General features: G+C 35.0%; 1 protein-coding gene across 1 annotated transcript; it reads right to left on the reverse strand.

The window, feature by feature from the left end:
* Nucleotides 1-2,239: 2,239 nt before the first annotated feature.
* Nucleotides 2,240-13,700, reverse strand: LOC143238307 (one cut domain family member 2-like). Its single transcript, XM_076478406.1, has 2 exons — nucleotides 12,155-13,700; nucleotides 2,240-2,368 (listed from the first exon to the last, which is right to left on the reverse strand). The coding sequence occupies exons 1-2, from the start codon at nucleotides 13,275-13,277 to the stop codon at nucleotides 2,274-2,276; spliced, it is 1,218 nt and encodes a 405-aa protein (XP_076334521.1). The 5' UTR covers nucleotides 13,278-13,700; the 3' UTR covers nucleotides 2,240-2,273.
* Between the last annotated feature and the right edge of the window lie 1,495 nt (nucleotides 13,701-15,195).

A 15,195-nucleotide genomic window follows, 5' to 3' on the forward strand; every position in this document is an offset into this window, starting at 1 on the left:
TGGTTTTACAAAAGCAAATAATAGATACTCTCAACAAGATGGTGTTACAGTGGCTGATAATAGATACACTCAACAATATGGTTTTACAGAAGCTGATAATAAACTCAACAAGATACTTTTATAGAAGCTGATAATAGATACGCTCAACAAAATGGTTTTACAGAAGCTAATAATAGGTACACTCAACAGGACTGTTTTACAGAAGCTAATAATAAGTAGACTAAACAAGATGGTTTTACAGAAGCAAATAATAAGTAGACTAAACAAGATGGTTTTACAGAAGCAATAATAGATAGACACAACAAGATGGTTTTACAGAAATTAATAATAGATACACTGAAGCAGGTGGTTTTACAGAAGGTAATAATGGATACATTCAAGAAGATGTTTTACAGAAGCTAACTGTAAATACACTCCACAAGATGGTTTTACACAAGCTGATAATAGATACACTCCACAAGATGGTTTTACAGAAGCTACTAATAGATACACTCCACAAGATGGTTTTATAGAAGCTACTAATAGATACACTCCACAAGATGGTTTTACAGAAGCAATAATGGATGCACTTAACAAGATGGTTTTATACAAGCTGATAATAGATACACTGAAGCAGATGGTTTTACAGAAGGTAATAATGGATACATTCAAGAAGATGTTTTACAGAAGCTAACTATAAATACACTCCACAAGATGGTTTTACACAAGCTGATAATAGATACACTCCACAAGATTGTTTTACAGAAGCTACTAATAGATACACTCCACAAGATGGTTTTAGAGAAGCTAATAAAAGATACATTCCACAAGATAGTTTTACAGAAGCTAATAATACATACACTCAAGAAGATGGATTTAGAGAAGCTGATAATAGGTACACTCAACACAATGGTTTAACAGAAGCTAAGAATAGATACACTCTACAAGATGGTTTTATAGAAGTTGTTAATAGATACACTCAACAAGATGGTTTTAAAGCAGCTGATAATAGATACACTCAAGAACATGGTTTTACAGCAGCTGATGATAGATACACTCAAAAACATGGTTTTACAGCAGCTGATAATAGATACACTCATGAACGTGGTTTTAAAGCAGCTTATAATAGATACACTCAAAACATGGTTTTACTGCAGCTGATAATACATACACTCAAGAACATGGTCTTACAGCAGCTGATAATAGATACACTCAACAAGATGGTTTTACAGAAGCTAATAATAGATAAACTCCACAAGATGGTTTTAGAGAAGCTAATAAAAGATACAATTAACAAGATGGTTTTACAGAAGCAATAATATATGCACTTAACAAGATGGTTTTACACAAGCTAATAATAGATACACTCAACAAGATGGTTTTACAGAAACTGATAATAGATACACTCAAGAAGATGGTTTTACAGAAGCTAATAATGGATACATTCAAGAAGATGGTTTTACAGAAGCTAACCATAGATACACTCCACAAAATGGTTTTACAGAAGCTAATAATAGATACACTCAAGAAGATGGTTTTACAAAATCTAATACTAGTACACTCAACAATATGGTTTTACAGAAGCTGATAATAGATACACTCAACAAGATGGTTTTACAGACGCTAACTATAGATACACTCCACAGGATGGTTTTTACACAAGCTGTTAATAGATACACTCCACAAGATAGTTTTACAGAAGCTAATAATAGATACACTCAAGACGATGGATTTACAGAAGATGATAATAGGTACACTCCACACAATGGTTTAACAGAAGCTAATAATAGATACACTCTACAAGATGGTTTTACAGAAGTTGATAATAAATACACTCCACAAGATGGTTTTACAGAAGCTAAAAATAGATACACTCAACAAAATGGTTTTACAGCAGCTGATAATAGATTCACTCAAGAACATGGATTTACAGCAGCTGGTGATAGATATACTCAAGAACATGGTTTTACAGCAGCTGATAATAGATACACTCAACAAGATAGTTTTATAGCAGCTTATAATATATACACTCAAAAAGATGGTTTTACAGCAGCTGATAATAGATACACTCAATAACAAGGTTTTTCAGCAGCTGATAATAGATACACTCAAAAACCTGGTTTTACAGCAGCCGATAATAGATACACACAAAAGATGGTTTTACAGAAGCTAATAATAGATACACTCCACAAGATAGTTTTACTGAAGATGATAATATTATTTTCACCTTTTACGTTTCGTATTAAATTTTTAACTAGTTCTCGTTTTCATCGTTTATTTTTACAATATTATTTTTAGTTACGCACATAGTGCTGTCTGTGCTCTGCTCCTATCGTGCATCGGAACCAGGTTTCTAGCTGTGTGGGCCCACACTCGTACAGCTGTGCCACTGGAGGTGGAGATGGGTGTGTTTATTTTAGAGAAAAAGAAAAGAAAACAAGTAAAATAATGTTTAACAAAATATTACTCTAAACTATTTTAATGTATATTTCCGTAACTCGAAGTGCGACCAGCATTAATGATACTTTTTTTTTAATTTCTAGTGATCCTGCGAATCAGGCCAACATTAAATCTATAGGACGCAAGGGTGTTTTTCGTTGTATCGGTGTCCGTTCAGAACATGTGTTACGTAATAAAGCTCAACAAATTTTGTTTTGACTAGCTGCCTGCTGGTCCTATGTTACCATAGCAACTCCTGCTTCTGGCTACATAATAACCTCTCCCCTCACACTCTCCTACTTTTGGTGGTGTTTAATCATCTCTCATTCTTCGCGTACTAACTACGATTCCTTATTCTTTGTTGTGAACAGTTTGTGAGAAATGTACCTTCTTTTCTTTTTCAACAAAAACCTTGTTTTTATTTTGCCTGAAAGGCCCGGCATGGCCAGGTGGTTAAGGTTCTTGACTAGTGGGTTCGAATTCCCGTCGCACCAAACATGCTCCTCCTTTCAACAGTGGGGAGCATTATAATGTGACGGTCAATTCCACTATTCGTTGGTAAAAGAGTAGCACAAAAGTTGACATAGGGGGGTGGTGATGACTGGCTGCTTCCTCTTTCGTTTTACACTGCCAAATTAGGGATGGCTAGCACAGATAGCCCTCATGAAGCTTTGTGCGAAATTTAAAAACAAACTACCGAAACAATTTTCCCTTAAGAAAAGCGAGTTTCTAAGCTTTAAATTGTCTCAAAATCATTAGATTAACACAATAAAAGGTGATATGGAAAAAATGTATACATACAAACCTCTTGTCATAAATCCTATCAAATAGGAGTAAGCAACGATGTTACACTTGCACCAATTGCAACAATAATCACAAAATAAATCCTCTAATTCCATACATTTTTCGTGTGTGATGCATTTTAGTTCTGTACGAGAAACTATAACATATACGGCCTATTTATTTTTTAACCTTACCAATTATCTATTTTTATTTAAGTACAATTAACTTTCTAGCAACTTCAAAATAATTTTCTTTCTTATTCAAATCACTTATCGGAAATTCAACTGGTCTTAATCGCAAGTTAAAGTTAAACAAAGAATTGGCAGCTACACACCAATATAAAATAAAACGTATCTGCTTAATTAATAGCAGACAAACAAATGTATAGGATCAGAAAACCACTAAATGCAATATGTTTGTTGTCAAGCATAAATAGGCTTTCTGTACTGTGGCCGTCGCGAGGATCGAATCCAGAATTTAATTATATAATCACTCGAGAATATATATAAGGTAGCCATGTTATATATAAGGTAGGCATGATATTCTGGTTTATACCTCGTTATTTTGTTTATTTTGTGCTGTTATGTCGATTGGTTTGTTTGTAGTCAGATTTAAATTGATTAGGATGAATGTTGTTGTTGTTTTCTTACTGAAAAGTAGTCCCCCGTTGGTACAGCTGTAAGTCTACGGATTTACAACACTAAAATCAGGCGTTCGATTCCTTTCGGCGGACTCAGCAGATAGTCCGATGTGATTTTGCTATAAGAAAACACGCACACACGTGTACTGAAAAATACTGTCGGTTTTTTTTATGTGATATTAAGATTATCAGATATTGTGATAACAGTGTAATTAATATTACCATCGATAAATCTTAGTACTTTTATAAGCCACTATGGAGAGTTATTTAATTAAGTTCTATACAGGGATATTATTAGGTACTGCAGATCGGTTAGCACCAGACCCAAAAGTGACTGGATAGAGTTGTTTATTAGTAGCCACAAAGGGCTATCTGTGCTTTGCATTCCACGGGTCTCGAAACCCAGTTTTTAGCGGTATAAACCCGCTACAGAGAGCAAATGGTAGTTGTGCTCGAGACATTCTGAGGGGAGGAGGTTACTCCAAATGTTTAATAGATGCTGAGAAACGTCTTATTTTAGCGCTATTTTTAAATGTGCTATCAGCGCAGCTGATTGCATTTCTTGCAACTTTTCCTGCGGTTGTATTTTGCTCAGGTTTTCATATGTGCATATGTGTACGCGTGTGTATATGTAAGAGCATTACGAGATCGATTTATTTGTTCTTTTTGTCACGATTACTATGCGTAAAAATTAATCATTTCGACAATTAAAGTTTTGCTAATGGTTAAGCGTTTAGACATTAAACTTAAGTCCTAAGTAATAAGTTATCAGTAAAGTAATGGATTTAAATGGAAATTTTAGTAATTACATTATTGTTTAACGGCTGGAACAGGAATCTCAGTTTATTCTTATTAATTATTACTGTGGCAGAGGCTCAGACGAGCAGTTCGAATTCCAAAAGTATTAATTACCCGGTTATATTGAATCACGCAGAAATTGACAATAACAACATGCGATTATCAAAATAAAAATCGACTAAAGTGAATGAAGGAACGAACTGAAAGAAAAACAACCCTGGTTTTGCATTAAAAATGCACTTCTTTCACAATACGCGGAAGATTTATGATAGAAAAGTTTTCTACTTCTATTGGCCAAAAGGAAAAAACAAAACAAAGCTAGATTGAAGATCTTTCAAGCAATGAAAAATGAGATACGCGGACTTCAATAAATATACGGAAAACAAAGGTTCTTTTCTATAGATTTGAAGAACTAACAGTAGTAAAGGAACACCAGATGGTGCTGTTACACGAGGGTATAGAAACATAGTTTCTACTACACGAAAGTAAATAATCCTGGATGTGAAAATATAAACAACATGTAAGAAGAATGGAAAGTGTAAACTTATTGATCAGTATTCTACTTGAGAAGAAATAGTGTATGAAAATAAATCGTGCTGGTTTTCTCGGGAAACGTAAAGTTTAACTCAAAAAAAGAGGGCGCTATTTTTAAAACGTACAAACAAATATAATGGATGAAAAAATGAAAATATAAGATAAGACTTTTATTAAACAGTAAAATATGACATGATCTGGTGTATGTTTCTTTTAAATTATGTATTTATTAGTAAACGCCGTATTTGGGGTATTTCAAAAGGAAGATGTATTTTAGTTGTTCTGCTAAGGCTGATTAAAAACATATTATAAAATGGTATAATTGGAACGTTTCAGTTAAAAACATGTATTGTGGTTATTTAAATATAAACTTACTACTGAAAGGTGTATTTGGAACGTTTCAGCAAAAAAAAAACGTGTATCACTGTTATGGTTATTTAAATATAAACTTATTACTGAAAGGTGTATTTGGAATATGCCGACTACGACCATGTGCTCTACTAATATATCGAAAGGTGAACAAGGTGCATGTAAATAGTAATAATGGGATTTACAAGGTCTGATTTATAAGCTTTCAAATTATTCATACTTTATTGAAGACTCTACTTGAATCTGTCCTACTGTGTAGTATATACGTATCCATAAAATCGCTTGGAAAAAAACAAAGATAATGAAAAGCATCAAAATCCTGGTTTGATTCAAGCAGTAAGGGACATCTAATAAATGCGACATAACATAACAACTTGACAGATTATTATGCTATGCTCTGTTTTCAAGCTAAACCAACATTTTGTCTTATTGTTTCCTCTCAAACGGACCTGGCATGACCAGGTGGTTAGGGCGCTTGACTCGTAATATGAGAGTCGCGGGTTCGAACTCCGTCACACCAAACGTGCTTGCCTCTTTAGCCATGAAGGCGTTATAATGTGACGGTCAATATCATTATTCGTTGGTAAAAGAGTAGCCCAAGACTTGGCGGTGGGTGGTAATGAGTAATTGCCTTTTCTCTAGTCTTACACTGCTAAATGAGAAACGGTCAGCGCAGATAGCCCCCGTGTAGTTATTGGATGGCTTTACACTTATTTTTATTATATTAACTTGAGACACTTAAACTGTAATCACTATTTTTAACTACATCTTTAAAGATAAGTAACTTAAACGGGGAAGTAATGGAAACACCAGGTTGTTTCAATATTACACATCTTATTAAGATTGCATAAGACTTAGAAAGTGCGTTACCTTGAGAATAAAAATGTATAAGAAAGGTTAGGGAGCAGCATTGGCACCGTACGACACTTTCGTTTCGATCTTAGCTGTGCTAACCGAACTCTGGGAACGAGATTGATTGGAGGGAAGAAATGACGGTATTTTTCTTCTTTATTAAAGAATGTTCTTTATCGTTCACAGTTGATGTACCATATTTACAATAATGAATATTTATTTGTAACTAAAAAGAATAATTTCGAAAGCGAAAGTGACGATTTGTTCCGCTGGCCGTGGTCGCTAGGCGCTCGCGTTGCAAATACTCAGTCCGGAGTTTGCAACTGTACTTTGCGTTCTTAACTTTTAAAGTTGCTTCACTAAACGGCAAATGATGGCAAAATAAAGGTTATTTTGAAATCTATTTTAAAGCAGATCTTACATTTATGAGAAACATATTTTTCAAAGTGCGCATACCGGACACTCGAATCGTAAAGAAAAACAAAACATGAAATAATAGTGATTCCAATTTTTTTTTAATATTTCACGTGACTCTAGAATAAAAAGCAGACAAAGCAGGTGATTAAAACTTCGCGTATCTATTAAGGATAAAGTAAACTATTTGATAATTGTAATTACGAAGACATACAATAGGCTTTCATCTTTGATGCTGAAAAAGCAAAGTATGTAAGCACATAAGACAATAACACTTTTGTTTCGCCGTCTGCTTTCACTTTATTTTGGCTATCGTTTTGTTATGCCCCCATCCCCCAGTGGCACAGCGGTATATCTACGGACTAACATCACTAGAATCCGGGTTTCAATACCCGTGGCGGGCAGAGTACAAATAATTCACTGTGTAGCTTTTTGCTTAATTTCAAACAAATGAACTTTCGTTTTCTCTCTCTCTCTCTCTATATATATATATATATATATCTACGTATATAAAACTTTTGCAAACTATCTTTGTTAACCTAAAGATGACCTAAGATGATCGAAACGTTGTTCTGTACTTTATCTTAATTAAAGTTATAATATCCATACCAACCAGCATGGCTTTGTTCTAAAACAAACACAGTGTTTCTGTTTCAATGTCATTTTCAACCTTCTGGTCTATTTTCCTCTTTCAGTAGTCGTTCATTGAGATTACATCTTAATGTGTACCTTACTCTTCTCTTGCAGCAAGGTAGTTAGAAAATCTCTAATTTACCATAATTTAAACGACATATCCACAGATGCGTAACGTTGTTTTAAATTTGGTTTGTCCTTGAGTTTCATGCGAAGCTACACGAAGACTATCTGCGACAGCCGTCCCTAATTTAGTAGTCTAAAGATCGAGGAAAGGCAGCTGGTCATCACCACCCAAACTTAGCCAACTCTTGGGCTATCCTTTTAACAACGAACCCTGAGATTGACCGTAACGTTATAACGCCCCCCACAGCTTAAAGGGCGAGCACGTTTGATAGGACGAGGATTCGAACTCGCGACTCTCAGGTTGCGAGTTGAGCGCCCTAGCCACCTGGCCATGCCGGCTCGCCGCTTTAATAGTTTCTAGACCAATCGCGACGTGAGAGTCTTGTTGACCGTTCTAGTACCTAAATACGATAATTAAGAAAATGATCATTGTGGTAAACGAAATAATATATTGATCTGAGTAAGAGTTTTATGTCCTTCCAGACTGGTAAAAATAAAATAACAAAAATCCTTACATGATAGAAAAAATGAATATCATTTTCGAGGTCTTCATAAATTAATTATGTAAAATTCTTTATTAAAACGAAACCAACTTTTATTTAATTGAAATTCGTAGGCTTGTGTTATTAACAGTACCAGTTTCACCTACCCTCTTCAACGTCTTGCATACAGCTCCTACTGACACGTGGAGTTTTGCAGCAAATTTTCGCATATGTCTATGAAGTGGTATTTCAGTTCTGGAAGCCATGACTGGAAAATTACTAGTATTACCACTACTGAGCATAGTATGACTTTCCGTACGTTTATAACCTTTATATTAGTACGGTACTTTCTAATTGATTAGACCACAACCAATCACAGTGTAAGTTATATAATAGTCTGTAGGTAAGTTACTCTAGAGGATTTCTATATCAGCAAATGTTAAACTCAGTTTGTTTTATGACCAAATTTACTGTTAACATATATTCATTCTAAATACAAACTTAATTTCTTGGGACATTACCCTAGAAGCATCGTTCCTGTCAACATGGTAATAAAGTATTTCTTCTGACAAAATAAAACTGTCAGCGTTACATATTGTTGAATAAAAGAAGTAATATTACGATGAAGATTTAAACGTAACTGTCGTGCACGAGGTGGAACGTGTGACCGGAAACGAAACCGAGGAAATATGAATATTTACATAAACATTTAGGTACAAGCTGTTTAAAATCAGTAACGTTGATGTAGTTTCTGCGTGAAAATTACTAACAAAAAAAAAGAAATAGGCGAAAACTGGAAGTGTTTTTAAACATTCTAAAATCATAAAATGTACGTCAGTTTTCTCAATGGGACACTAAAAAGAAACATGTACAAAAGTGTTGTACTACGGACACTAAAACAAGCATGTACCTCAATGTTCTACCGAGGGCACTAAAATGTAAACGTATGCATTAGTGTTGTAATAGATACCTTAAAAACAAACATGTACATCAATGTTTTACACTGATATTAAAATAGAAATATGTAAGTCAATGATTTGACAGAGAGACACTAAAACAATCATGCACCAATGTTCTATTCGGACATTAAAAATATAAATGTATAGACCAGTGTTTTACTGGCAATACGAAGAAAGAAACGTGCACATCAATGTTTTACCGGGGACATTAAAACAAACATGTACATCAATGTGTTACTCGAAACACTAAATACATAAACATGTACACTGCTGTTCTACTAGGGACACTAAAAATTAACATGTGCACAAGTTTCTTACTCAAGACACTATAAAGCATGTACATCAATGGTTTACAAGGGACACTAAAAATAAACGTGCACCAGTTTCTTTCTCAAGACACTAGAAATCTAAGCATGCATATCAATGTTTAACTAGGGACACTAAATAATAAAAAAACAAATTCGTACACTAGTGTTACATTAAAATATTTCCTGGGAAAACTTATAGAATTCTGTACGCATAAACACAGTATAATCAATCTATTTGGGTTAACTGATTATTTGTGTTAGCGTAAAGCTATACAATGGGCTGTTTTTTGAACTATCTACCGCGTAGAGTTATCAGAGTTATCAAACAAACAAAAATATTGGAGGCAAAAGTTATATCTGAAATTCTGCTTTTCACACACCTCTGATTTCAAGCCACAATGGACAAATTAAAAAGGAATGGGGAAATATCCATAGTTAACTCATTTTTAGGCCTTTTAAGTTTCCAGTACTTAGCGGGGTTGTGGTCTTCAATTATAAGTTGTCTATTTGTAAATATAACTCGTTTAATTGTATTCCGATATCTTATGATTTTATTTGTATTGTAAAGAAAAACATATACTGTTTTTTGTATTTTCATTGTCTGTGTGTAATGTGAACTGTCATTCATCTGGAACCAGATAGAAAGTTTTGTGGGCCCAAAACATTACGCTTTCTTCAAATTAACAGTTGGAGACATTGCATTAAATAAAACATGTTGACTAGATTTTGTTCTGATTTTCCAACGAGTTGGTTTTACTCATCCTATAATATTCTTTATTAAATCTTGAAAATTCCGTATGAGAGCACTTATGTAGCAACAGCTAATTGCTCCGAATATATTATAGAATTCTTACAAGCACCATAATTGTTTTACTTTAAAGATTGGACTTGCGTGCTAAAAAAAACAAACCAGTAATAAAAACTGTTGGCAAGTTACAACTAGCAGATTGGTGTAAAGAAGTCTTGAATTCTATATAACAGCACAGTATGGCTAAAATATTGTACTGTTGTAATTTGTAGTTCTATATTTTCATACAGGTGTATTATTTTTTAAAGAAGATTTAACTGTGAAAATAACTGTATAGTTGTATCAGGTTCTTCCAAAACATTTCATGGATTAACCGTGTGTGTTACTGCACTTTGTGTTGTGGTAATACAGCGTTAAATTTATTTGTATATCTCCAATTTAAATTTTCTAATAATAAACGTTTTTTACATCGTGTTATTGAAGAAAAGCGCGTGGTTTAAAACGAATTCGAGTAATTTTTTCTGGAGGTGGTGCTTCATTCTTGAATGACAGAAATACTGGGTTTTAGTTTTATATTTTTAGTTATCAAGGATGACCTATATATATTAAATCCACAATAAAAATACCGACAAGATTTTTAAATATGTCTTTTGTGTGCTACATCAGTGTTCAGCAACAAAATATCTTTAACAGGGGCCAACACTGATGATTTTTTATACATTTTACGTTAATTTAAATAAATGTGATATATATATATATATATATGTGAATATAACTAACATAAACATATGTGTATTCAATTTCATAATGTTTTAGTGTTTGTGCTAACGTTCGAAGCTGTTCATCACGCTACTGCATATTATATGTTTCAAAGACGAAAATATTTACTTCAGCTATCACGTTTTCTAGACAAATCGTTTATTTTTTTAAAAAATCATTGAAAATGTATTTATCTTAGCTATTTCACACACAATATTATCTAAAATAACAAACTGTGGATTAATAAAACTATTTAGAGATGTTAATTTGAATTAACGTGAGTTAAGAAAATATGGAAAGCCGACGAACCGGCTTGTCTGGGATGATATGGATTAAGAAACGTAAAAAGCTAGAATATATGTAAATATTGGTCTGAGATATTATGCTTTAAGGAACAGAGAAAACTAAAATTTACAAAATCATTAGTTTGGGATTATGTGGATCGCCAAACTATGAAAATCTAAAAACAATTGCTAGTTTCGGAAAATAAGCATTGAGAAAATATGGAATGCTATAATATATAAAAATATATATTATTTTGAAACATTGTGAATTAAGAAAATACAGAAACATAGATATAACTGTTAGTCTGAGCTAATGTATATTAATCAAACATGGATATAGATATAACTGTTAGTCTGATCTAATATATATTTATCAAACATGGATATAGATATAACTGTTAGTCTGAGCTAATGTATATTTATCAAACATGTATATAGATATAACTGTTAGTCTGAGCTAATGTATATTTATCAAACATAGATATAGATATAACTGTTAGTCTGAGCTAATGTATATTTATCAAACATAGATATAGATATAACTGTTAGTCTGAGCTAATGTATATAAATCAAACATGGATATAGATATAACTGTTAGTCTGAGCTAATGTATATTTATCAAACATGGATATAGATATAACTGTTAGTCTGAGCTAATGTATATTAACCAAACATGGGAAGCTGGAGTATACGAAAATATTATTTGTAGACACTGTGGAGTAAATAGGTTGATTATTTTGGAAGTAAGCACAAAGTTACTCTGTAAGCTATCTGTACATCACAGATATCGCAACTCGATTTCTAGCGTTGTGAGCCCGCAGACATACATCTGTGCCATCAGGGGCTGTGGATTAAGAAATTATGGAAACCTAAATATTTTTGTTAGTCTAGATGAAGATTAAAAAAAAAAAACACGTGGAGAGCTAGAAGATACGAGAATATCAGTCGGAGAAACAGTGGATAAAGAAAATATGGGCATCTATATCTCGCCTGAGATAATAAGATAATATACGTACATACAAATAAAACATGGAAAGCTAGACAAACCTGCCAGTCTGAGAGCCGACATTCTCTGGAATTCAGGTTCTTTCAGCCAACTGTGCATCCTTCGGAAGGTCTCCCTGCCAGATTTCAATTTACTCCAAGGCTTAGGATTACGCAAAAGGTCAGAGAGAGTTCCTTGTGACCGACACAGTACGCGTTGAGCGAAGATGGCTTGAGGGATACTATAACGTTTCAGTTCGCCACTTATTCTGTGAGCCACTTCCCGGGTATTAATTTCCTCCATATCTTCTACAGTGGTGGTCTTGGAATTTGAGGCAGAAGGAAGCTCTGCAGTTTTGATGGGGGGAGACGTTGTTAGGATTTCCCCACAATGAGTCACGTTCACAGTAGCAATAGCTACGAGAGGTTGCGAAAAAGTAACCCCTCCACCAGAAGTTGAGGTGAAAGACGCTACAGTCACTGGCTTCGTGTCTTCCTCTTCAGGTGGGGTTACGGGGTCGGTCATCTGGCCTGATGGGGGAGTTTCTGGAGCATTCAAGCCGTTCAACGTCGGCATAAGGGCCGTAGAGGAATGCAAACTCACAGAGGGACTCTGAGGGGATTCTAAGTTCCGTGTATGGTCTCGCAAGCTGTACGTATCGTATCCATTATTAGACATTCCCTTTTCTGGCGATTCGCGGCCACTCTGCTGGTATGTTGGGGAGGGAATGCCTACATGAGTGGCTAGCGGGCCAAACCCGTTGGTGTTCCCTATAGTGACAGGTAAAGGGTGCGCTGCTCCTAGCGTGGGGCTGACGTTCATCACGGTCATGCTGCCTAACTTGTCGTACTGAAAATTGCTCATAGTCAGTCCCTGCATTAAAGCAAAGCCTCCGCTTGCATGACTATAATGATTAAACTTGTCGGTCATGGTAGAGATTGGAGGTAATGGCTGAAGTGGGGTCAAAGTAGCATAGCTGCTACCTGCTGAGAAACCAGGGGACATTCGTCCCGTCAGGGAATGATCGGGATACACACTGAGGGCCGCGTCGAGCATGTTGGAACTTACGGCTTCATCCTCACCGTCTGAAGAATGGGAAGCTAACAGATCAGTTGGTTCGATCACAGGCTCTGCCTCTACGGGTTCTGTCGATTCGTTGCCGTCCAGCTCGGCCAAGTTCTCCATTGTGTAGCCGGCCTAATGCAGGGATCAGTTCATCGACCGGTTTTACCTGCTAGGGTGGTCTCCTAGCTGTCGTTGATTGGATTTTTTTAGCGGAATCGAAGGTTGGGAATGGACAAAGACACATCACCTCAATGCACGGTCGCCATATTTCTACAGTAATTACAGCGCATCCTGTTCCACGCACTTACTCAGGCGCAGACGCCTCGGAAAATGTTTTTATTCGTCTGCTTTCGCGTGAAAATGAAAGTGTTTAAGCCGGTCGTTGGGTGTATTTCATAAAGGGGGTTCCTAAAATTTTCCAGTTTTTGAGTAAAAAGCTAAATAAACTTGTTTTTTTGTTGTTGTTCAATAAAAATTCACGCACAGACGTCCATCACAGTTTCTTACCGGAGCTGCGTAACAACACATCAATCCACATGCCAGGCGGCGCTACGAGAAGAAGAAACCATTCATTAATGCGGTTCGAGTGCACAAGAGTAGAAAGCATGCACGTTAATATGGATATAATATTTACAGTGTGGAGTATAACGACTCGAACAACGACAATATCACAAAACGTTTCATCTTCAACTTATATAAGTGTGAGTCATAATCTCTACACTTGGTCACTAGTATGACCTTGAAATAATACTGTATCACACCTCTCCACTTGGTCAGTAGCGTGATGTAACCTTGAAATAATACTGTATGACATCCATACACTTGGTCAGTAGTGTGATGTAACTTTGAAATAATACTATGTCACATCCATACACTTGGTCAGTAGTGTGATGTAACCTTGATGTACACTGTATCACAAACATCCACATCTGTATTTGTTTTCCCCTGAATCAGAGAACAGCAGTTAAACAGTTAAGTAACATCACAAACATACACATATCTTAACCATTAAACAACTCATACATCATATCCCTGATTGTTACACTCATCAACTATTTTGCGACAAAAAACCGTCGAAGAAAACCTTCCTATTAAAACAATATTTTTAAGTATTTTTGTTATAAATACGATTCATTATGAGTCGAATTTTTTTCTAAAAAGATATTGTACTGTAGTATTTATTCTACAAACTTCAATGTAGTTCAAACATTGTGTAGATTGCAATATATCACTTCGTTCTCATGGTTAGTGACATACATTGTCGCTTGAGTCTAACTGTTGATTGGTTATTTTATTATTATCATACAGAAATTACTGAACTGTCTTCCAAACAAGAAGGCAGAAGATTGAATTCTGGCCACTAACACTTCACTGAATAACACTAATACTTCAATGAATATGTTATATTAGCACATAGCAGCCAGAATGTAGAGAATAAAGCAATTAGTCACTACTAATAAATTTAAAAATAGTGAATAATTAATATTTCGCCTTAGCATAACCGTACCGACTTTTAACGCTGAAAGCATCTGCTACAAAATTCGCCTTGTTTATTTATTTTGAATTTCGCGTAAAGCTACCAGAGGGCCTTTTACGATAGTCGTCCCTAATGATGAAGCGACAGACTAGAGGGAAAACTGCTAATCATCGTTATCCACCGCCAACTTTTGAGCTACCCTTTGCCAAGGAATAGTGGGACTGGTCGTCACGTTTCCGCGGCTGAAAGAGCATATATGTTTGGGAACGGGGATTTCAACCTGCGACCCTAAAGTTACGAGCGAGTGCCCTAGCAGTCAGTCCATGCAAAGCCACGAATTTTAGCAACAGCACGTCATATGTTAGTAATTTACATTTTGTTATACAATATTTCTTATCTTCATACAACGTTATTACTGTATTAGAGGCCACTTAAATTGTTTTTAACTGTAGTATCTATGAAACAAAGGTGTAACTTGTTTACAAAGGTTGTATTTTTTATCTTGTCTGTTTTCGACGCATAATGTACTCAGTCGCGTTTAAAAAATAGTTTTACAATGTC

This window comes from Tachypleus tridentatus, chromosome 13, assembly GCF_004210375.1.
Source record: "Tachypleus tridentatus isolate NWPU-2018 chromosome 13, ASM421037v1, whole genome shotgun sequence".
Classification (NCBI taxonomy): Eukaryota; Metazoa; Arthropoda; class Merostomata; order Xiphosura; family Limulidae; genus Tachypleus; species Tachypleus tridentatus.